General features: G+C 44.0%; 1 protein-coding gene across 2 annotated transcripts in view; it reads left to right on the forward strand.

Annotated features, from left to right (window-relative positions):
• The window catches only part of FNDC3B (fibronectin type III domain containing 3B), a 282,861-nt gene that overhangs the window by 224,406 nt on the left and 33,086 nt on the right, over positions 1-25,369 (forward strand). For both annotated transcript variants that reach the window (XM_083503926.1, XM_083503927.1), the window contains exons 10-22: positions 707-845; positions 2,579-2,632; positions 3,992-4,116; positions 4,717-4,891; positions 9,724-9,810; positions 12,675-12,813; positions 13,592-13,663; positions 14,425-14,543; positions 15,915-16,020; positions 17,388-17,563; positions 19,524-19,637; positions 23,045-23,194; positions 24,382-24,662. In XM_083503926.1, the coding sequence (XP_083360052.1) occupies positions 707-845; positions 2,579-2,632; positions 3,992-4,116; positions 4,717-4,891; positions 9,724-9,810; positions 12,675-12,813; positions 13,592-13,663; positions 14,425-14,543; positions 15,915-16,020; positions 17,388-17,563; positions 19,524-19,637; positions 23,045-23,194; positions 24,382-24,662 (1,737 nt within the window). The remainder of the gene's footprint in view (positions 1-706; positions 846-2,578; positions 2,633-3,991; positions 4,117-4,716; positions 4,892-9,723; positions 9,811-12,674; positions 12,814-13,591; positions 13,664-14,424; positions 14,544-15,914; positions 16,021-17,387; positions 17,564-19,523; positions 19,638-23,044; positions 23,195-24,381; positions 24,663-25,369) is intronic.

Here is a 25,369-nt window from a genome sequence, read left to right on the forward strand (position 1 = left end):
GAACTTTCTGCTGGCAGAGGGGGCTTGTCTGGACTGAAGATGGTTCATTTCCGGTTTCGTTCCCCTGCATTCGGACTACATATTGAGCTTGTGCCTTTGAACATGAACTGTTCAGACTGCTGGGTCCACTCTAGTAAAAAGAGCCTCTTAGACAGTAGCATCTATTTTTTTATTTAACTACTTTAAAAACTGCTTGATATTTCTTTTTTAAAAAAAATCTGTTTTAATTTGTATACGAAAATGTAACACAAAAGTGTACACGAAGCAGAAAAATCGGTAGAACAGTATTATAAAAACAGGAATTCACTAACAGAACTGATCCTGCAACTTATCAAACATCCACTTGTTTTCAGAAAATAGATTTCTGCGTGGTATCCTGCTCCTACATTGGCTTCCCGATCATTTCCCATCCAAGGCACTAATCCAGTAGATCATTGGCCATGCTGGGTGTTGGGACCTATGGGAGTTGTGGTCCAACGGCATCTGAGCAGGTCACGTGTCCTTAATCCATGTAGTAGGTGTTTGGCGAGGCTGCAGCGTCAGATAACGCTAAGTTGTCCACTGGGGTCACCCAAGACCGACCTGCTAAAACAGAGACATTCTAGTGAGGTTGGCGAAAGGAGCAAGGAGCCACTCCTCCTTCAGATGCAACTAGATCAATAACGCCTATTTATTTCCCCTCTTCAAACTTTGTTCCCTATTTCAGGGTATATGCCGTCTACAATTCAGTAAAGGGATCCCGTTCAGAACCCGTTAGCTTCACCACGCACAGCTGTGCCCCGGAATGTCCTTTCCCACCCAAACCTTCGCACAGGACCAAAAATTCCCTAACTTTACAGTGGAAGGTAAGCAGTGTGAAAGCTCTGAGATCCGTTTTGTGCTGTATCCTTTCAAAAAACAGATTGGTATACCGTTTCTGGCATATATGAGCAAGGCAAGGGGAAGTACATTTGCGTCGACAATAAGCTGTTTCCTGTGTGGGCCGGGACTTTCCACCATCACAGAATTATAGAGTTAGAAGGGAACCCAAGAGTCATCAAATCCTTCCCCTTCTGAAGGAGTATACCTGAAGGAGCGTCTCCATTCCCATCGTTCAGCCGGGACACTGAGGTCCAGCGTCGAGGGCCTTCTGGCGGTTCCCTCGCGGCGAGAAGCCAAGTTACAGGGAACCAGGCAGAGGGCCTTCTCGGTAGTGGCACCCGCCCTGTGAAACGCCCTCCCACCAGATGTCAAAGAGAAAAATAACTACCAAACTTTTAGAAGACATCTGAAGGCAGCCCTGTTTAGGGAAGCTTTTAATGTTTCATAGGTTATTGTATTTTAGTGTTTTGTTGGAAGCCGCCCAGAGTAGCTGGGGAAACCCAGCCAGATGGGCGGGGTATAAATAATAAATTAGTAGTAGTAGTAGTAGTAGTAGTAGTAGTATTACTACTACTACTTCTGCTAGGCTCGGGCCTCTTCCTATGGACATTCTTAAGGGATTTTTTGAAGGGCTTCTCTTTATCTTCCTGCTTTTGTCAGGCAACTGAGGGTTCCCACCTGATCTTCTTCCTATCTCCAAGCTATCAGCGACTGGCCTGGTTCACCTGTAACAATAAGCCATGGTTTGTTTAGGCAGAGTGAGGCTTGCTTGAATGCCTGAGCTCAGCCTAGCTGGCTAACCATGGTTTGGGGGAGTGGGGTTGGAAGCAAGCCACAAAGTGTGAATTCATGATTTGGTATCAGCTTATGAACCATGGCTTGTTTTAACTGATGTTGCGTCCAAATCCAACAGCCTTGCCTAACCACCCCAGGAGGCTTACAAAGCAGCAGCAACGTGAGGCAAGAGCAGCTGGAGAACAAGCCAAGCTTTAGAGAAACCAAGCCGTGGCCTGTTTGGTCGCCTTTGAGATGATTCATGGTTCGTTGAACCAAAAAGCGTCTAAAACAAACCATGGCATATTGTTACGTCACTTCTGGTGTTAAACCCATCAAGCCGTTTCTGCTGAGAGGAACTCGTATCGTAGCGTTTTGTGTGGGAAGTTGAAGACGTTTCTGTAACATTTGGGCTCAGAAAAGGGAAAATTCAGCAATGTGGTTAAAACTGGCTCAATCATGCAAGCTGTTTCATGCTTACTTTGTGGATTTTCTGCTCAGTAGTCGCCACACAGCTTGTGTGATTTGTGAGGCAATCTTCAGGTTTGCTTCAGAGGGGGACAAAATTTCTTAAGAGTAATGCTCATGGCCAGAAGAGGCACAAATGAAGGCACTGTATAGCTGATGTGGTAAAACACTTGCTTTGTTTGCAAAAGAACCCAGGTTCAGCCCCTGGCATTCCTAGACCCCAGTTTGACACTCTGGAGAACTGTTGCTGGTCAGTGTAGGCAAGATGGTCTGACTGGCCTGGATGGTCTGACACAGTATAAAGTAGCTTTCTGTGTTTCTGTATAAATGATGATCATGAAAGTGTAAGTGGAACCCACTTACTCTTTCCAGGTGCAACATCTGTTTAAATTTTTGCTGTGGGGATTTCTAAAAGTCTTTTTTTCCTGTAAGCTTCCTGCCAGTTTCCTATTCTGTTCTTTCTCCCCATACGCAGGCCCCTATCGACAATGGTTCAAAAATCACCAGCTACCTTTTAGAGTGGGATGAGGTAAGTGATAATCAATCAGGAAAAACGGCAATAAGCTTTCTGTTTTACCACAAATCTGTTCTATAGAGAAGCACAAAATCCTTCAAACGCAGGAGAATAGAATTCTAGAGGTGTAAAGTCAGCTTTTTTGTGGTAATGCCCTGTAAAATATCTTCAACAACATGTAAACAATGCAATTCAGAAACACCAGTACAGTTCAAACCATGCAGGTGATTATGGCTGCATATGGACCATGCATTTAAAGCACTTGACTTCCCCCAAACAATCCTGGGAGCTGTAGTTTGTGCAGGGTGCTGGGAATTAATAGCTTTGCGGGGGATAAACTACAACCCCCCCATGATTCTTGGGGGGATGTCATGTGCTTTAAATGTATGGTGTGTACACAGCCTATGTCCCTGGTATTAAGGTCTTAAAAGTGAGTGTCAAATTGTACATTTTTGCATTTGCTGACTTCAAGTACGTTTGATTTTTTTGTTGTCTTAAATGAGCTGTCACCAACCTGGTGCCATTCAGAAGATTTAGACTGCAACACCCATTAGCATATCAGCCAGTCTCTGGTGTGATTGCCAGTGGAACACAAAACACAATCCACTGGAGGCATCTGAAATAACAGCCAACCCATACCTAGCTTTGGAAGCGTATGCATGTTTATTTCTTTAAATCCATTTCTCTCCTGCTCTTCCTCTGTATACGAAGAGCATTAAAATATAAAAAAGCCGCAGCAAAAAAAATAACTTACATCCGTCAAAATAAACTGGTGGGTCAAAAACTCCTGAATTAAGGAGTCATCCAAATCTCTCAGGAGAGGCGTTCCAGAGTCAGGTAGCCACCACAGAAAATACCTTTTCGCACATTGTCACCAGACAAAAAAAGACAATTTGAATAGATAAACAAATGTGACTTATTTCAAAAACTCTACAGAGGTGAACTTTGTAAGCTCCTGAAAGAAAACGGTATTGTGCTTGAGACAGCAAGTTACTTCTCAAGTCTGCCAGCTTTGGATACAGAAGGAGAAACTGCCTTTTAAGTTTCCTTAGAAAACAAACAAATAGGACAAAAGGAGCGTTAAGCAGGCACTTCAGTGTATCCTGCTTAGTGGCAAGCTGTCCAGGAGCTCCCAGACTTGCCGTCAGCTCCACCAGCTAATTCACGTACAAATTTTAACCCGAAACCGAGGCTTTAGTCTGTTGAGGATGCTGATCAATCAATCAGAGTGTGCAGCATAAGGTACACACAGGCATTGCACAGAAGGATTTTTTTTTAACGGCGATAAGCAATTATTGAAATATCATCCATTTTGACTGGAAAATGTGACATTCATGAATCCATATTAAGTTTTGTGCTGTTGTTCTCTTTCAGGGAAAAAGAAGCAATGTTTTCAGAGAATGTTACTTTGGGAGCCAAAAACATTACAAGCTGACGAAGCTTTGTCCGGCTGTGGGCTACACATTCCGATTAGCAGCTCAGAATGACATAGGCATGAGGTAAGTTGCACCTGATCACAGCTGCACCCATGTGTTTCGCCAGCCTCCCAAACTGAACTCAGAGCTAAGAATTATAAGAACAGCCTTGTTGGATCAAACCAGAGGTCTGCCTAGTCCAGAATTCTGCTTTCTACACTGTCCAACCAATTTTGTTCCAGTAGAGCATGTAGGGCAGGGAGGGTGGATGGCAGGGAGACCAGCCGTCAAGGGTGACTGGGGAGGAGGCATGGCCTGCATAGAGTCTCAAGGACAGGCACCCCCAAACTTGGCCCTCCAGATGTTTTGGGACTACAGTTCCCGTCATCCCTGACCACTGGTCCTGCTAGCTAGGGATCATGGGAGTTGTAGGCCAGAAACATCTGGACGGCCGAGTTTGCCTATGCCTGATCTAAGGGGAAGTTTCCATCCCGAACGGCAACTAGCAAATCTGGTGTCTGCCCAGCACCCGCTCACTAAGATTCAATGTAGAATTTAGAATTCAAAACAGTGTGCGACTACTAAGCAGGAAAGGGGTTTCTTTTTTTGGGGGGGGATGCGTGTCCCGTTGCACTTTGCAGTATGTTTGAAGGGCCACGCTCTCCCTCTTCTTTTGCTCCTTAGTGGCTTCAGCCAAGAAGTTGTATGCTACACGTCAGGGAATATTCCTCAAACCCCTTCTGCACCGAGGCTTGTCCGTGCTGGAGTCACCTGGGTCACCCTGCAGTGGAACAAAGCAGAAGGCTGCACACCAGAGGAAGTCACCACCTACACCCTGGAGATTCAGGAGGAGGATAATGTAAGTTCTGAGTTAATGCAACCGAATCCAGGAAGGTCTGGCATGAACCTGAATACAAAGGGAAGCCCGCACTGGGTTGAAAATCCAGGGCACCCCCTCCTCTTGGTGCTTTATCACAGGTGTATTCTGCAACATGTTCTTAACACGATAATGGTGTACTAGTTATCCTGCAAGGCTTCCCCAGTGCTGCCACGTTATTGCTTCGCAGAGGGGCTACGTGCAACAAAAGCGGGACAAAAATGGAATTGGAACATTGGTGGTACAAAATGTTACAGGGTGTGACTGCCCCAATACTTTTGCAGGTGCAAACAGTAATGAAAGTGGTATTGCATATGACTGCCCTGGTAGCATCATGAGCACAAATCATCAAGGATGTGCATTAAAAACAGGGTGTGCTTTTATCCTGTGGAGGAAGGTTCCCAAACTGTGTGGTCCAGGGGTCAGCAACCTTTTTCAGCCTTGGGCCGGTCCACTGTCCCTCAGACCATGTGGTGGGCTGGACTTTTTGAAGAATAATAATGAATGAACTCCTATGCCCCACAAATAACCCAGAGATGCATTTTAAATAAAAGCACACATTCTACTCATGGAAAAACACCAGGCAGGCCCCACAAATAACCCAGAGATGGACACATTCTATTCATGTAAAAACACGCTGATTCCCGGACCATCCGCGGGCCGGATTGAGAAGGCGATTGGGCTGTATCCGGCCCCCAGGCTTAGGTTGCCTACCCCTGGTGTGGTCCATGGACCACTAGTGGTCCATGAGCATCATTCAGGTGGTCCATGTCATGCTTGCATTAAATATCCGTACTGATTTTAATTGTATTATTGCTTCTGTTACCATTTTGCATATTGCATTTTATTGTATATTATAGTTTGATTTCTGTGGGATGCAAACGGTAATGCAACATAAATAGGAATGCAATTAAAGAGTCTACAGCATCTCCCAAAGTGCACTAGAGTTGCCGCAACAGGCAGAAAAATCATTTAAGTGTTCCACCAAGACCATCAGGAAATTGCAAGAGGTTGGCGATGAAAAAAGTTTGGGAACTGTCAGGATGCATCAACGCAATAACTCTGGGTCAGTTGACATCCCATGGAAGTTGACCAACTCCTGACGGAAACCACGGCTCTGGGGAGAGCAAAGGTTCATTCTTTCAGCTTGGCAGCACATAACTGCCACCCATGTTGTCTCTTCATGGTAGAGAAGTTGGGAAAGGCAGAAGTGAAATAGTTATGTGTCACAGAGTCTTGGCTGGGATTTATTTGCTCCAAGTAGACTTTGGAGCTCACGAAGCCACAGAGCGAAATTCTTATACTTTCATCTGTTATATGCCATTTGATAAATTAAATAGCGAGCTCATTCTGTCGGTGTGGATCCTTTATGCGGCCAAAATGCCACATACAGACAGAGTGAGAGACAGGGAGAAGGATATATTAGCAGGCTTGGGGGGACCCCACCGTTTTCAGGAAGGAAAAAATAAACGTGGTGGGGTGGGGGGAGTCTAGAGGGCAGTGGGAGAAAATGATTGGGGAAGGAATACTCACTGATTGTTGGGATGATGAGGCAGAAAGCCAGGGCTGGTGTGGTTGGAATGACAAATCCTGTAAGGGTGTGTGGATGGGTGTTGCAGCACGCCATGCTGCAAACTTTTGTTGCAGGTCCCAGTAGACTGTATCAATATCCACAGAGGCAGAAATTCATGCAGCTGCACCGATCTCAATAAATTGGGGGCTTCTGCGTATTGAATTGTCTTCGTGGTTGCTACTTATAGAGCCTCAGCTGAAAAGTCGCAGTGCCCTGGAATGTCTTAAGGGCCTTTTATAGCATTTGTATAGGTCTTGCGATTGAGTTTTCTGAGTCCATTGTGAACAGAGGGTTATATTAATAAGATCTCCTATGACCCACGTAACAAAAGTTATATCTGAATCCGAGCCTGAACCTTCGTCATCAGATGTGCTGGGCTTAAAGTGCTCTACACTTGAGCGTTCCTATGAAACCTTCGCAACACAAAACGATTCACTATGTGGTGCCATAGAAACAACATTGAAGGGACCCAGAAATAATGGTGTCCTTGGCTGCAAGGGACAATCTATGCATCCTTTGTGAAACCAGACCAGGGAGTGCTGGAGGTGGAGAGCTTTTTCTGAGTACTTTCTGTGTGTCCTTAGTTTCCACTGCACTTTGCTTAAATTCCCCACCCCTGTTTCTGGGCAGCTCTTCTCTTCGCCCCTGTTGCAGGCTGTGCCACCTTAACACATGTGAACTTGTTACATGTGCAGTGCTGCACCCAAAATGGCTCCCTGCGCAAAGCAAAAGAGCAAAGGGGTCCAATTAGAGGCAATCCTTTTATTGCTGCTTACCACTGTATGTCAAGCACACACTGTTTTTTTCATGGGGGGAGTTAATTCTTAATTGGCTGAAAGGACAAAGCTTAGGTTGAGTTGTTTCTTTCCTACCCAGTCTCAGTTCAACATGGTGGTTCCTTTGTAGCCCCCATGAGTCATCCTCTAATGGTGGTGAAATAGCATCAGGGTCTTCTCGGTAGTGGCGCCCACCCTGTACAATACCCTCCCATTGGATGTCAAGGAGTTAAGTAACCATGCAACTTTTAGAAGACACCTGAAAGCAGCCCCGGATAGAGATGTTTGTTTAATGTTTTATTATGTTTTTAATATGTTGGAAGCCACCCAGAGTGGCTGGGGCACTATTATTGTTGTTGTTGTTACCGTATTTTTCCGTCTATAAGACACCCCCTATTTTGGGGGACTCAGATTAAATAAAATGGGGGGAGATACTATCCGTGTATAAGACGCCCCCTAATTTTTGACATTATTTTTTAGGGAAAAAACCTAGTCTTATACACGAAAAAATACGGTATTATTACTACTACTACTACCACCACCAAGCAAGCTCTTGGCCCATACATCAGCTCTGTTTTGTTTATGTCAATGGCCCATTGTCCAGCTTTTGATATTGCGCTGGGACGGTGGTGCCTTAAATCATCACCGTGCTCATGTTTGCAAATATTAATGGCTCGTATCAGTCAGCCTTGCCCAGTGTTTTGGAATACAAATCCCACCAACCTCGTGATAGGAGTTGTAGTCCAAGACATCTGGAAGGCACCAGGTTCAGGAAGGCTCATACAGCCGATCCACAAATATGAGCATTTTACAACTATTCCAGGTTTATCACACATACGCAGCGTTCTGGCTTGTTTGATAACCTTGGCAGTCCACCCTCAGTTTATAAGCAGAGCGTTGGCGAGCAGGTAGGATGCTGCTGAATGCAGACCACCTCTCAAAATGTAGGGGGCTTGGTGCCACATAAGCTCATATATGAGGCTTTAGATTCATGCTTGTGAAAAGAGCCTCTCCTTGTGAGAAGATGCCCACATGGCTGGAAGGGGCAACACTGGGTTTGCGCTCCGTCTGCTTGGATGTTTGGTTTGAGTGCCGCAGTGGTTTCAGGAGGCAAACTGGCCTACAATAGCCCAGGAAGGTTTGATAAGAGGGCAGTCCTGAGAGGTAGCGCCAAGTTCTCAGCATGTTCCCTCCCTCTCCCTCACCCCCTGCTTTTTAAGCCCAGAACAAATGTGCCACAGACATTCTGCAACCAGCTAAAAAATAATAATTCAGAACTACATAATCCTGGGAGGAACCTGAAAGGAGAGGATTTTGCCTGCAAGGAAAGCTCACAGCTGTCCATGGAGGCGCAGGTCAATTCAGTGTCCAGGGCAGCTGTTTTATCAGCTCCATCTGGTATGCAGGATGAGACCCTACCTACACCGTCAGAGTGGTGCAGGCCCTAGTTATCTCTCGCTTGGACTACTGCAATGCGCTCTATGTGGGGCTACCTTTGAAGGTGACCCAGAAACTACAATTAATCCAGAATGTGGACTGGGAGCGGCTGCTGAGACCACAGAATACCAGTCTTGAAAGACCTACACTGGCTCCCAGTACGTTTTCAAGCACAATTCGAAGTGTTGGTTCTGACCTTTAAAGCCCTAAACAGCCTTGGTCCAGTATACAGTGGTGCTCCGCAAGACGAATGCCTCGCAAGACGGAAAACCCGCTAGACGAAAGGGTTTTCCGTTTTTGAGCTGCTTCGCAAGACGAATTTCCCTATGGGCTTGCTTCGCAAGACGAAAACGTCTTGCGAGTGTTCCGATTTTTTCCGCTCCCCCCCCTTTTTCTAAGCCGCTAATAGCCTTTTAGCTGCTAAGCCGCTAAGCCTTTAATAGCCGCTAAGCCGCTAAGATGAAAAAACCGCTAGACGAAGAGACTCGCAGAACGGATTATTTTCGTCTTGCGAGGCACCACTGTACCTGAAGGAGCGTCTCCACCCCCATCGTCCAACCCAGACACTGAGGTCCAGCACCGAGGGCCTTCTGGCGGTTCCCTCCCTGCAAGAAGCCAAGTTACAGGGAACCAGGCAGAGGGCCTTCTCGGTAGTGGCACCCGCCCTGTGGAACGCCCTCCCACCAGATATCAAAGAGAACAACAACTACCAGACTTTTAGAAGACATCTGAAGGCAGCCCTGTTTAGGGAAGCTTTTCATGTTTAATAGACTATTGTATTTTTATATTTTGTTGGAAGCCGCCCAGAGTGGCTGGGGAAACCCAGCCAGATGGGCGGGGTATAAATAATACTATATTGTTGTTGTTGTTATTATTGTTATTATAATTTGGCACATTCTGCGAAAGAGAAGAGCAGCTCTCTTCATGGGGCAACAGTGCCTTGTTGCTTAGTGACATAATGAGGTTGACAGGGTTCCTTAATTGCCTCTGTAGTTCCTGTTTAACTTATGTCCTCCTTTACGCCTTAGGATAGTGTGTTTCACCCAAAGTACACTGGAGAAGACCGAACATGTACTGTGAAAAATCTTAAAAGAAGCACACAATATAAATTCAGGGTAGGTACACTCTCTCTCTCTCTCTCGCTCTCTCTCTCTCTCCTTTATCAATCTCTCCCCCCCCCCCAACCCCAGTTTTCTATTGCCGGACTTAACTCTTCATATTGTGATGTTATATTTACATGGTTCGTATTAGATGTTTGGAGAAATGGGATTATTGGGTTAAAAGATGGGGCATTCTGGGGGAGTTAGCCTGCCCCCTGCTGTCTGCTCCAGCTCCAGCTGATGGCCTCCCCACTCTGTTAGATCCTGTTGCTCCAGGATTAGGATCGCAGCCCATTTTGTTTTCATTTGAAATGTATCTTCGATTTCTTTTGCTCACACTCTGAAATCTTGTTATGCTCTCTTGTTACTGAAACAGCAATGAAAATATTTTGAAAGAGGGGTGGAAGCAAAAGTCTGGAATTGGAGTCCGGGGGGCATGGGGGATTTCCAGAAGGCCTGGATCTGTTTTTTGCATTTTTGTGAAGAAGGGGGTGGGGGGGAAGGCTCAGCGATTTTGGGGTCTTCCTAAAAAAAGGCTTGGGTTTTTACTTTTTGAAATATGGCAACCCTGCTGCACTACCAAGACTTCAAAGCATGGAGCAGGTGGACAACGGCTAGCAATTTAATAAACAAAAATCAGTTTTAAACTGGTTAGAAGGAAAGGCCATATTAAATATTACCTTTTTTGCTCTGCTATCCTAACATGTCCAAAATAGCATTTAATGTCCAAAATAGCATTTAAATGTCTTTTATGTCTTTCACTCAAGTTATCATTGACATTGAGTTCCTACCAATTAATTAAAATTTTGGGTGATTTATTTACAAACTTTCATTCCTGTTTAATTAACATCTGCTTGCTGCTCCTCATCGTACTTGGAGTTTGCATCCACAAAAAAAATCTGGATTTAATTTTAGTTGTAATTTTAGTATCTGGCCACTAGGTGATGCCCTAACTTTGTTTTTTGAGAGTTTATACTTTGTGTACACGTCAGAATTCTGATTTGAAATAAATTTGTGTGTACAGAAATAGTTACTTAGAGTATGAAAGCAGCTCCATTGTTGAACTTCAGTGTCAGCTCTTACACGGTGGCTCAAAGAAGTAGCAATTAAAATGCCGGGAAATATTCAGAATGGAAAACGTATCTCCTATTGATAACTATTTTAAGTGTCTGTTTTCAGGTGGGAGACAGACAATTTTTGCGGGAATTGAAAGCAGTTTTTAAAATGGGAGACTGCTTCACTTTCACCTCTAGCAAACAAAATTTTATCGGAAATTGCAGTAAGAGAAATTAAGTGACTCAGAAATAAATATGACTAATTTCATTCAGACTTGATTCCAGTGAATGTTCTGTTTGCTTCATTGGGTTGTATTCAACTAACTGACATTCTGAGTGGACCCACTGAAATTAATGGACCATAAGTGGAGTTACAGATAGGTAGCCGTGTTGGTCTGCCATAGTCAAAATAAAAAAATTCCTTCCAGTAGCACCTTAAAGACCAACTAAGTTAGTTCTTGAGCTTTCGTGTGCATGCACACTTCTTCAGATACACTGAAACAGAAGTTGCCAGATCCTTCTATATAGTGAGAAGGTGGGGAGGGGTATTACTCAGAAGGGTGGTGGGATGGGTGATTGGCAGATAGCTGAATGAGCCTGTTGACGACTCTTAACGACTGCAATAGGTCTTACAGGAAAAGGTAAGGGGTGAGAAGGTGAAAAATGTCTTAGTCATGTATAATGAGATAAGAATCCAATGTCTCTGTTCAGACCAGGTTTCTCCATGGTTTTAAGTTTGGTAATGAGTTGCAATTCAGCAGCTTCTCTTTCCAGTCTATTTCTGAAATTCCTTTGTAGTAAGTGGAGTAAGAGCCATTGTTTTTAATGGTTCTACTCTGAGTAGGACTAACATTTGATACAGCCCCAGTACAAATAACTTAGGGTGGTTTGCGCCCAACATCTTTCAGATCCTGGTATGGGAGATGCCTGCTAAGACTGTGTGGGGAAGCCCAGCCAGGTGGGTGGGGTATAAATAATAATAATAATAATAGTAATAATAATAGTAATAAACAAAGAAAAACAAAGAACAATACATAACACTGTAAACACACTTTCCAAATGAATACTAATAAAAAAGATAAGAAAGAATAGAAGATATAAAGAAAAAAGAAAAGAAAAAATACTTTTCATAACCTGAATTATTACCAAATTCTTGCTTCAAATACTGCAATATATAAATCTTAGTTAAAATATTATAAAAGACTTCCACCGCATTCACCACACTTCTCTTAGTTTGTCTTACTCACATTTACATCTGTTCTTCAATCATTTTGCTTCCTTAGATTCTTTCATAATCAATCAAATCTTTATGTTCTCTGTATTCTTCGCAAGGTTAGACACAGCCAAATTTTTGTATTTGAGCCCTGCTTGTATAAATAATCATTTAAACATTTCCATTGTTTCTGAATTAAATTTTTTGACTTATTCCTAATTAAATCCGTCACTTTTGCTAACTCCAGGTACTCACAAAGTTTACTTAACCATCCCCCCTTTGTTGGAATATAATTTCCTTTCCAGTGAGTGGCTACCAACATTCTTGCTGCCGTATTTGCATACAGAAATATGTGAATTTTTTTATTATTATTATTAGTTGGGTGGCCTCTGAGACTCTAAAATCCATCTGTAGACTAGTCGGCTAGGTTGTACTTGAGTAGACCCACTGAAATGATTGAGGTTCATGGATTTCAGTGGGTTTTGCTTTGAGCAAAACTTAGCTGAGGTGCCACCCATATTTTTACTTTCTCAAGTGATTTCTTTCAGGTCTCTTGCACAAGGCAGCTTATAATTTGGAATACAGAGATAACCACGTCCGTTTTCTTGCAGCTCATTGCCTCCAACGTAGAAGGGAAGAGCAGTCCCAGCGACGTCTTGGTCTGTACAACAAGCCCTGACCGGCCGGGGCCTCCCACCAAACCCACCGTGAAAGGGCCAATCACATCTCAAGGCTTCAGCGTCAAATGGGGTAAGGTGCCTCTTGCGTAATACTGGGCTGTTGTCGTTTCACATCCTTAAATTGTGGAATCAGGAGCTGCCTGTTTGGGAGTGGAAATAGTAAAGAATTGCACATAAATGTCCTTCATGTCCTTCAAGTCAGCATCAGCTGAGAATAAGCCAGTGCAACTGGGAGTTCCTACAGTTGCTCAGCTGTTGTTGTTGTTGTTTAGTTGTGTCCAACTCTTCGTGACCCCATGGACCAGAGCACGTCAGGCACTCCTGTCTTTCACTGCCTCCTGCCGTTTGGTCAGACTCATGCTGGTAGCTTCGAGAACACTGTCCAACCATGTCGTCCTCTGTCGTCCCCTTCTCCTTGTGCCCTCCATCTTTCCCAACATCAGGGTCTTTTCCAGGGAGTCTTCTCTTCTCATGAGGTGGCCAAAGTATTGGAGCCTCAGCTTCACGATCTGTCCTTCCAGTGAGCACTCAGGGCTGATTTCCTTCAGAATGGAGAGGTTTGATCTTCTTGCAGTCCATGGGACTCTCAAGAATCTCCTCCAGGACCTTAATTCAAAAGCATCAATTCTTCTCACCTGTAGCAACCCATAACCTGCTGGGTTCATTCCAGTGTCTTTGGCTGCTGGGTGGTATTTAAGATGGGTTCTGGTGAGTGATCTTTGCACTGTACAGAGGGGATCCAACATGTCAAAAAGAATAGATTCTGAATCTACTAGTCACCTGTGAAGAATTCGTGCCTGCCCTCTTTCTGTAGCTTCTGTAACAAGATTTTTTTTCTTTTTTAACAGACCCTCCTCAGGATAATGGTGGTTCAGAAATCCTAAATTACCTGTTAGAAATTTCAGAAGGAAGCTCTGAAGGTAAGTTGAACTATTGCAAGAAAACATCATTGAATGTCAACAGAATGAGAACAGTGTTATAATAATTATCCAAAGGAGGTTGTATATCAAATATTTTTAGATTGCATCAAACGATTTCATTTGGGTTATCACCCAAACAGGATTTTTTTATTGTGGATTTATTTTCCATTGCCTGAGGAGCAGGAATTATGAGATGTGTTGTTGCTGTTGATATCATTTTTATTTATTATATTTTTATATTTAATTTGTTTCTGAAGTGAACAGCGAATGGCATTTTTTTTTCTGATTTAACTTAGTGGTTTCTCACTGTATATTGCTAATTGGATACCTGGCAAATTAACTTTAAAAAACAAACAAACCATCGTTAAGACGTTTTAAATTGTGTCTATTATTTTTTCATATAATGCCATAAATAGTTATTTTTTATAAGAGAATAGCCCTGTATTTTAACCTTCGGGTTTTTGTTCTGCCTGTCACAAAACTTTGAATGGAGGCTTTTGTACAAGGCAGATATGAAGCCAGCAAAGCAAAATGACCACCTGTACCTTTTTAATGGAGAACCACTTTAAGGAAGCCTTTTCAGCAGGTAAATGAGCCTTGTTCGGGGTTTTTTTTGTTTAAATCTATAGGCCACTTCTCCCCATAAAGCAACCGTTTCTATTAATTACTGGAAGGCCTGTGGCTTAATGAAATCTAAATAGTACCTTAGCCCTATAGTAATTGTTTATCAGTTACCTGAGCGAGCCCAATTAACCTTTCAGCAAATCAATGGGAAGTGGCTTACAGAGGATCGGCTACAGAATGTCCGTGCACTTACTTGAAACCAGGGACTTTGTATAAGCTCCGGGCATGCTGTATTAGCACTGGTGGTCACAGTCAGGTAAGTATCGCTTAACAGTGAAAAGTACCTCTCCTCCCAGCGCTGCTGCCATTCACCTAAAAGCTTCCCTTGAGTTCTTAATTATGGGGAAGTGGGGGGGGGGGGGAGATTCTCTTTTATTTCGCCCCATCTCACCCCACCCGCTACATACCTGTTCTAAGCACTGGTTGAGATATCAGGCTAGTGCTTTGTATATTTTTATTCAAGGTTCGGAAGGTGCCTCGCAAGTTAGGAAAGGGCAGATCAGTCTTTATTTATATGTGCGCACAAAATGTGTGTGTGTGTGTGTGTGTGTGTGTGTGTGGTTGCATCTTCTTAATGCGCCATTGTGAGTTCAAGACCTAAGGCTATCAAGGGATTCCCCACACAGCTTGCAGCTGTGTACATTCTCCATTTCATTTGCAATTCATGTGACGTTACGGTCAAAAAACACCAGTCTCTATGCTTTTGCCCTGTAGATTCAGGTTTACCCGATAGGGAGATCATCTTTTTAGCTGGGGAAGCTAATAAACTCCACTTAGGGTCGCAGACTATTGGGTGGGGAAAGTGGTTTTTCTAAAGAAAAACAAGGGCAGGTATCCGCAGGCAATTAAGTTAGCGAAGTCAGTAAAAGCCCTATCTGGGGATTCGCTTCATGTGAGGAACCATTGTACAGAGTGGTAGAATGGAGCTGTTCTCGCTTGCCCCTGTCCCTGCCAGATTCACTCACCTGCCCACACAGGCTGTTGAGGAGGAACACCTGGAGAAAGTGTAGCCTTCTCTGCATGCAGTGCTCCACATCACTGGGAAAGTGTGCATCACTGTGCACATTTTTTTTAATTACAATGGTAATGGTACCTTGGTTCTCAAACTTAATCCATTCCAGAAGTCCGTTTGACTCCCAAAACCATTTGAAAACCAAGGCACGGCTTCTGTTTAGCTGCAGGACCTTCCTGCTCAAGCAGAAGCCATGCCGGACGTTCGACTTCCAAAAGAACATTTGAAAACCGGAACACTTCTGGGTTTTTGGCATTGGGGAGCCGATTTGTTCAACAACTAAGCCATTTGAGGATCAAGATACCACTGTATTTATTTATTTGGATATATAGTTCTGCCTTTCTTCCATTGTGGAACCCAAGACAGCTTTGCTTGTGCTGCCCCAAGTGGTGACTCATCCAGGCACTGATGAGATTCAGACCTGCTTAGCATCAGCAAGGGCTTTGGGGCTCTGTGCCATGTGTCAAAGGCTCCTCCACCCACCCCACGGACATTTCCTGTGCACACAAGCACCATAGACGGATGGCAGGCTGGTATCCACCCCCTCTCCCTCCACTGTGTGAAGTGACTGCCCGGATGGGGCTTCAATCTAACTTCCATTGCTTCTTTTCCCAGTGTTCCGAAAGTTTACTTGTCCGTACACTAAGCGTTGCTCCGGGCCAGTGTCAGCCACCCAGAGTACTTGGCAAACCAAAGCATAAGGAAGTGCAGCTGCAATGGGGTAAGCTGGAAAGAGGAGCTTGCTTTCGTAATTGGTTTTCTCCTGTGCCAACAGTACAGTTTCGTTTCGTTTTTGTTTGTTAAAAAGGTACCTGCAACTACAGTAAATAAAAGTCCATCTAGCTCAGTATTGTCGACTCTACCGGCAGCACCTCTTTGGGGTTTTATACTGCAGCTTTTTCCCAGCCGGAGGTGGCATACGGGGCGGGGGGGGGCGGATATAATAATATATAAAGGTAAAGAGGCCCCTGACTGTTAAGTCCAGTCGCGGACGACTCTGGGGTTGCGGTGCTCATCTCACTTTACTGGCTGAGGGAGCTGGCGTTTGTCCGCAGACAGTTTTTCTGGGTAATGTGGCCAGTATGACTAATGCGCTTCTGGCAAACCAGGGCAGTGCACGGAAACGCCATTTACCTTCCCGCCGGAGCGGTACCTATGTATCTACTTGCACTTTGACGTGCTTTCGAACTGCTAGGTTGGCAGGAGCAAGGACCGAGCAACGGGAGCTCACCCCGTCGCAGGGATTCGAACCGCCGACCTTCTGATTGGCAAGCTATAGGCTCTGTGGTTTAGGCCACAGCGCCACCCGCATCTCTCATAATAATATATAGGATTACTATATTGTAAATGATTAGTGTTAGATGTCTAATGGGTTTCCATAGGAAATGGAGATTTTAGTACAGTGGTACCTCAGGTTACATATGCTTCAGGTTACATATGCTTCGAGTTACAGACTCCGCTAACTCAGAAATATTACCTCGGGTTAAGAATTTTGCTTCAGGATGAGAACAGAAATTGTGCTCCGGCGGCACAGCAGCAGCAGGAGGCCCCATTAGCTAAAGTGGTGCTTCAGGTTAAGAACAGTTTCAGGTTAAGAACGGACCTCTGGAACGAATTGAGTACAGTGGTACCTCAGGTTAAGTAATTAATTCATTCCGGAAAAGCATAAAAAAGCATAAAAAATAAATAAAAATGATATGTTATATCAAGCAGCAATGGGGGAAGTAAGGACGCATCTTGGACAAAGAGTGGGAAGTCAACTTTTTTTGGGGGGGTTATTAAATTTGATGTAATTTGGCATTGATTTGTTTAAAAATTAGAAAACTAATAAATATTATTTGGCCAAAAAACCACCCCACAAACACCAACTTAATACAGCTTCTGGAGGATGCCCTTTTTTACCCTGAGGCTTTTGACACTATTATTTTAGGACCCACCCTATTTTTATGGTTGTACGTTGTTTTAAACCGTTTTCCTTGTTGTGTTTTACTGTTGTGACGTGACCTGGGACCTTAGGGTGAAGGACAGGCGATGAATAAATGTTAAGAATATAGTAATTATTATAATGTCTTTTTTATTATTATTCAGATGCTCCTCCTGTGTCAGACAGCAGTTGTCACATCTCGGCATACAGTGTAGAAATGACTGGCCCCGAAGAGGCAACATCGGAGGTGTATCACGGTCTGGGTCTCGAGTGCACGGTTGGCGATCTCCTGCCTGGGACAACCTATCACTTCAGAGTGAGGGCCCTGAATGACGGAGGGGTAAGCCGAAGCGTTAGAGTGGGTCCTTGGGGAAACCATCGGGTTGAAATTGCAGCTCTGATCAGGACCTTGTGACAATAGTCCTATTTAATAATAATAATAATAATAATAATAATAATAAATTTATTTATACCCCGCCCACTTGGCTGGGTCCCCCCAGCCACTCTGGGCGGCTTCCAACAGAACACTAAAATACAATAACCTATTAAACATTAAAAGCTTCCCTAAACAGGGCTGCCTTCAGATGTCTTCTAAAAGTTTGGTGGTTATTTTTCTCTTTGACACCTGGTGGGAGGGCGTTCCACAGGGAGGGTGCCACTACCGAGAAGGCCCTCTGCCTGCTTCCCTGTAACTTGGCTTCTCGTAGCAAGGGAACTGCCAGAAGGCCCTCGGAGCTGGACCTCAGTGTCCGGGCAGAACGATGGAGGTGGAGATGCTCCTTCAGGTATACATTACATGGCCTATCTTCAAGGAGTTTAATGTGTTCCCTCCCTTTTCATTCTTACAACAATATTTCTATTTCTTTATTATATTGCATGGCCTATCTTCAAGGAGCTTAATATGCCCTTCCCTTTTTTATCCTTACAACAACTCTGTGTGAGGAAGGTCAGGCTGAGAGGTACTGACCAGTCCAAAGTCTCTGACCTAGACCCTGCAATAACCATCTGAGGCCCTTCTTTGTTTGCCTCTTACACCAGACGTCTGGAGGGGGGGACACACACACGAGAATGGGCCTTTTCTGTTTTTTGTTTTTTAAAAAATGATATTTAATAAGGTTTCAAAGAAAAGAATTACATGAATTTAAAAAAGGTAGAAAAAGAAAGACAAAAGTAAAAATAAAAGAAAAAATACAAAAAAGATAAAAAACACTTTAAAAAATACATCAGTCTTTCCATACTTTACATTCATTTCCTTGTTTCCCTGACCTCCTCACACCTCCCCTTTTTGTATTCCAATTCAGTTAGTTAGGTCAGCAATTTCTTTCCCTCTTTGTTTTTATCTTAATCCTTTAACATAATATATTATAACTTTGGATTCTCACCTGTTAACAATCCATTTTTGCATACTCCTTTATAACATTGCTGCTTAAACCACTTAACTTCATTCTGACATCATTCTAACATTCATTAATTTTGCAATATTTCTGTAGATAGTCTTTAAATTTCTTCCAATCTTCTTCCACCGACTCTTCTCCCTGGTCCCGGATTCTGCCAGTCATTTCCGCCAATTCCATATAATCCATCAGTTTCATCTGCCATTCTTCCAGAGTGGGTAGATCTTGTGTCTTCCAATACTTTGCAATAAGTATTCTTGCTGCTGTTGTGGCATACATAAGAGAATGGGCCTTTTCTGCAGTGGTTCCCTGTTTGTGGAAGACTCGCCCCAGGGAGATTTGTCTAACGCCTGCATTATACATCTTTAGGCACCAGGCGAACGTTTAAACAGATGGTATGGGTATGACCCATGTCTCCCTGGTACTTTTCCTCAGTGTTCGAATGTAGGGTTGTACACCACAAAGCCATACTCAAGAGTAGGCTTATTGGCATCAATAGTCAAGGCCAGTTTCAGTGGGCCTACCCTGAGTGTGACTTGGTTGATTGAGTACAACCCATAATATCTTACACAACAGGCTACAAGCTAGTTTCTTTCCTTGGCCATAGGCTAGGCTTCTGGGATTCTACACTGAATGTTCAAGAGCATTATATCTGTGGAGAAGGAGGGTTTGCTAGCAATTCTGAGGCACTTGCTGTGAAGGACTGGGGACTTAACTTTGGCCAGGAGGGGAAGAAATCCTCTTATTGGGCCAAGAGGTTGTTTGCTGCACAGATACGGCTTTTGAAGTGTAGGGAGGAAAATGAAGAGAAATGTCCATCAATATCCTTCATTTAAACATACTAACAAATAGTATGTGCGGTTTATATTGTGTAATAATATATATGTTTTATTTTCCTTCCTTTAGTATGGGACGTATTCCGAAGCCACAATAATCACAACCGCTGCTGGGCCCCCCGGGCAGTGCAGACCACCTTCCCTTGCCTTCATTTCTGATACAAGTGTACTTGTTAGCTGGGAGGTAAGAGGAGCGCTTTTTAAGTGCCGTAATTTTCATTTTGCAGCCCCCACGTAGGGCTTATCCACACTTAACCTTTCCAGGCACAGGTCCACACTCTTTGGGTGTTGTTGCTGCTGATGTTTTTGACCCTGAGCTTTCCCCATGTAAAGCCACTCTTTAGCGCTCAATCGGAGCAAACGTGAATTCGAGTTTTCTGCAGATTGCTGTTTGCTCCGATTGAGCTTTAAAGAGCTGGTTTTCGTGGGGGGAAGCTCCAGAGCAAAAAACAAACAAACACAGAGCCACTCAGACAAAGTGCTTTAAAGCATGGACTGTTCCTGGAAAGAGCAGAGGAAAGGTAAGTGTGCATAAGCCCTTAAATAAACAAGAGTCCCGGTCTGCTGCTTCAGCAAAACAAGTTGGTAGAATCACGATACGATAGAATCAATCACACCACGGTGGGTGAACAACGTTTTGAATGCTCCCTTGCCATTGAAAATAAAAACTGCAAATGGAAAACTTTACACAGAACGTAGAGAACCATGCTAGAAATTTTCTCCCTCCTTTGCTGGTTCCTTAATTGCAGCAGTGAGTATTCACTTTAATGTAACAGATGCTATCAAAAATAGCATCCCCCTGTTGGCTATTTGCAGTATGGTAGCGCTGCAGAGAGCTTGCTGGGGAGACCATGCATTAAAAAGCGACTCAAAATAACTTAAAACAAGGTTTTAATAACAAAAACAAAAACTCCATTTACACTAAATACATCAACAAACCAGACCCAACCACCAACCCATCCCCCAGGGTAATGGGAGAGCTACACCCAGTTGCTGACACAGCTTAATCAGTACAACTCAGCAGCACCTGCTATGTTTCACAGCTGTAAAGCTGGGTCTCGTTACAGTGGTGCCCCGCAAGACGAATGCCTCGCAAGACGGAAAACTCGCTAGATGAAAGAGTTTTCCGTTTTGGAGGTGCTTCGCAAAACGAATTTCCTATGGGCTTGCTTCGCAAGACGACAATGTCTTGCAAGTTCCTACTGGTTTTTTTTCCTCCCCCCCCCCTTTTTCTAAGCCGCTAAGCCGCTTATCAGCTGATCCGATCAGCAGATAAGCCGCTAAAAGCCGCTAATAGCGCTAATCCGCTAATCCTTCAATGGGCTTGCTTCGCAAGACGAAAAAACCGCTAGACGAAGAGAATCACAGAACGGATTCTTTTCGTCTTGCGAGGCACCACTGTATTTTGCTCTGGCCCTTGCTCTGGCCCCTTAAAGACATGCACATCGAGTGGAACAATGATGAACCTTTACATTTAAAGAAACCATTCAACACCCCCACCTGCAGCTCCAGGGTCTCAGACAGCCCTTCACCTGCTGCCGGATTCTTTTGACTAGAAATTCCATGCAAAGTTTATGTTTTTACCATTGAGTTGTGGCCCCATCCCAGATAGGGGGGTGGTCCCCTATCATCCATTCTGGCCTTTTTTTTAGGATTCTGTGCCACTTTTGCAACTGCCGTTCAAATTTTGGTGCTTTTTAAATTGGGCTCCATTTTCTCTCAGAAAGGCCTAGCTGAAGCAGCAGGATTCAATCATGTCACCTGTATCTGTATATATCTCCTCCATGGAGCTCAGCCTGGTTTTCTTCCCCTTTCTCCTCACTCCAACCCTGTGGTTAGGCTGAGGAAAAGTGAGTAGCCCAAGGCCACTCAAAGAGCTTCATGGCTGAGTGGAGATTTGAGTCCTAGTCTGTGGCTGAAAACACACTATTAACTTTATGGAAAATTCCCTCCCTGCCTCAAATAATTTTGGGCACTGTAGTTTGGGTGTTGGGAGTTGTAACTCTGTGAGAAGTGAACTACAGTTCCCAGAGCATTTTGAGGATGGGGGGAGAATCTGCTTCAAATGTGCTTTAAAAAAATAGTGTGTATACCTGACTCTATCCACTTAAGCATGCTGACTCGTGGACCATAGTTTACGTTCCAGAGCACAGCCCGTGTACATTTTAGCACAGAAGTCTTTAAAAAGTGGCGTCATGGAACACACACACACCTTTATTATTTCAGGTGTGTACTGAAGAAAATGTTAAATGAGCTTTAAATGCCACTGCTTCAAAGTGATAGCATTTGTTTAAAGGCAATTTAATCTGGCAGGTGCATCTAGAGTTCTGTTATCTCTGTAGATTTACCAGAAAGTCACAGGTGAATTGTCAAGGCTTTCCCCCGTGTACAAAGGGCGATGAAGGTTTTTACGCTGTCGAAAACGACTCGTAAGGCTGCAAAAGGTCAACTGCTACATTTCCATTGGAAGTATTTAGAGTTTGAAAGTTTGAAATAAATGAGTGCGGGTTGTGTGATGATCACAATCCGTAGCCTTTCATTCCTCGAGAAAACAATAATTTAGCAGACTGAATCTTAAACCACTATTCCGAAAGCCTAAATGTGTGATTGTAGAATCCCTGGCTGGAGTTTTGTCTGTCTCCTTAACCCCTTTTTGTATCACGTCGTCCTCAGCGTCTCTGCCTGGCAATGTGACCCAGATGTGTAAGAATAACCCCTTTCTCCTTGGCTGAGGCCAAAGGGGCCTGAGGTTTGCCTCGCCCACCTTCCTCCATAAGAGCCAACTCCTAAGGGCCGTTCTTGTTTTTGCAGAATCACTATTTAACCTTTCCTTTCCCTTAGAATTGGGATGCGGGTGGCGCTGTGGGTTAAACCACAGAGCCTAGGACTTGCCGATCAGAAGGTCTGTGGTTCGATTCCCCGCGATGGGGTGAGCTCCCGTTGCTCGGTCCCTGCTCCTGCCAACCTAGCAGTTTGAAAGCATGTCAAAGTGCAAGTAGATAAATAGGTACCGCTCTGGCAGGAAGGTAAACGGCGTTTCTGTGCGCTGCTCTGGTTCGCCATACTGGCCACATGATGCGGAAGCTGTACGCCGGCCCCCTTGGCTAGTAAAGCAAGATGAGCGCCGCAACCCCAGAGTTGTTTGCGACTGGACCTAACGGTCAGGGGGCCCTTTACCTTTACCCTTAGAAACCCAAAGCAGACTGAGAACCTAGCCTGCCCGCCCCCCCACTCCCGGAAACAATTCTGGATGGCTTAACTTTCTGTTCCAAAGCATTTCATATCTTGATTAGGTCTCGGCTTCCTGCTGATTTCCTCTCAGTGGAATTCCGCTCATTCCTGATTTTAGAAATCTGCACTGAAACGCAGCTGGAACAGCACTGCTGGAGACCGCCAGTGCTAAGAAAATAGTTTTAAATCAGGATGGACCTCCATTCTTGAGACTCTCACCCCCTCCTCTAGCCACACATCCAGGCACAATTTAAATGATCTCGGTTGTTGTTGTTGTTTTTAGCACTTGCCTTCCTGTCAACCTGTGTAAGGCCATTTTAGGCTCAGATATGACCCAACAGGTTTGTGTTTGTGTTTCAGAGTCCCGAGAGCTTTGGTGCTGACATCTCAGAATACAGACTGGAGTGGGGAGAAGACGCAGAGTCCTTAGAACTCGTGTACAGTGGCACAGGCAACTCCTTTGAAATCAGCCAGTTATCAGCCGCAGCACACTATTTCTGTAGGCTACAGGTAAATCGAGACGCTTAATTTTAGGATAAGACTGCTAGATCGTGAAGAGGGCTTGCTTTACGTTGCTGCCGGGAGGTACCTCCTTTCTTCTTTACGCGAGTGTGAAATAATGTGGGGTTTTTTGCGAACAAGTTAGGATCTTGGTAGAATCAAAATGGAATTTTAGTTCCAAATACTACAAGCTTTAATTCTATGGATAATTGCAGTCTGTGAGGACATCGAAACCAGAGCTGGCCCAGCCATTAGGCAAGGTAAGGCTGCTGCCTCAGGCGGCAGAAGCCCCCCAGGCTCACACATTTACTCAGTCCTGCTAAGCCACGATTTGGCTTGTCCTGCAATCCAAGCTGTTGGCTCCGAAGATTGAAATGGGGAAGATAGTTTTTTTTTTGGGGGGGGGGGGATTATATGCAACTTAGAATACTGGAGTAATCTTTATTGAAAATATAAAAGATATACAAAGCCACTTATACCCAGCATGGAAGAGTTCATTCAATTGTACACATTTATTATTTTTAAAGAGTAGCATAAAGTCAACAATCTTTTACATGAGATCTCTTTTCCATTCTCTCAGATTTTTATGTTTGAAATGTTCTGTGCAAGAGCTGCTTTTTCATAAAAGCCAACATTTTACAAGCCATGAATCCATTCATTATATAGTAAAAGAAACACAACAATGCAACTGTTTTCCCCAGTAACAGTTAAAGTAAACTTCTAAAAAATATATATCATGATTTTCAACATTAAATGCAATCAAGAGGAGCTAGTAATTAATGCTGCTTTTCACTATACACAATGCTTATATTGCTGTGATAGATGTCTAAAAACGAGAGCGTTATTATATAGCATAGTCACGACTCTCCAGGTCATGGGGTTTGTATTTGTTTGCTGGTCTGCATTGAACAATTAACTGTTTATAAACAGACTGTTGTCAGCCCATGTTCCGCCTTTTGTTTTGTTAAGCACTCTAGCCTTCATATTATTCCCCCCCCCCCACAGCCAACATAAGGCTTCACTTCCAATATTTTACAGATGGGAATATTGTGACCTCCCAGTCATGTGAGCAATTATGACCTCCCAGTCTCGGGTGAATTTGACTTTGTAACTCCAGTCTTTGATATCTCCATGCCCCGAGAGGCCTTGGGGGTGATGAGCACGTGATGTGATGCCATGAATGTTTCACTCCGCAGGCAATAAACCAGGCAGGAGCAGGACCTTACAGTGACCTGGTGACCTGTACAGCCCCAGCGTCAGTCCCTGATGCTGTGACCACTCTCTGCGTATCCGATGATGAGCACTTGGATTCCTCTCCAATTTCACCCTTTGTGTGCCTTGTATTGAACTGGGAAGAACCGTGCAATAATGGGTCTGAGATTATTTCTTACAACGTCGACCTCGGCGATGTTATTATCCCGGTGGGGAACGTCACAAGTTACGTCGTTAGCGACCTGCTTCCAGAAACCACATTCCGGTAAGTGCGAGTTTAAAACTGCAGCCGTTTTTTTGGTCCGGTGGGCGCATTTTGAATTTTGAGAAAGTGCTGTTGTTGGGTTCCAGTCACAAAATGGCTTCCAGAGGGGACATGGGATAACACAAGATGGCTGCCATGGGAGCATGGCATAACACAACATTTTAAAAAAGCACACTCATTGCTGCTTCCCCCTTGTGTTGTGTTGTGTTGAGTTGTGTCACTGCTTATTTATGCAAAACCTTTTGGTCTGAACATCCCCCAGAGCAATGAACAACATATTAATGCAACACAACAAACATACACTCAAAACAACCAAGCAATCCAAACAATATAACATAGCAAAATCATTGTCCCGTCAAGTGATTGACAGGCACAACAAACACACAACACACAGACACACAGAGAGAGCTCACAGGACAGGGATAGACAACCTGGAGAGCATCTCCTACCTGGGGGTAGCATTGCCTACAAGGCCCTCTCACTTGTAGCTACTCATGCTTCAGATTGTGGGAGCGCTTCATGGAGCCCTGGGCCAATCCTGTTTACTGTCATCATTCACTCAGGGTTTTGACCTTCTTTTTTGGTCTTTAGATGTTTGGAAACTATGATAGCTGTTCTAGCATTGCAGTGCAAATGAGAACAGATTGAACTAATTATAACGTACATCCTAAATAGGGGAAACAATTAAAGGTTTTGCTTCACGGTGC

The sequence above is a fragment of the Podarcis liolepis genome (genome assembly GCF_965112155.1).
Source record: "Podarcis liolepis genome assembly, chromosome: 5".
Taxonomy (NCBI): Eukaryota; Metazoa; Chordata; class Lepidosauria; order Squamata; family Lacertidae; genus Podarcis; species Podarcis liolepis.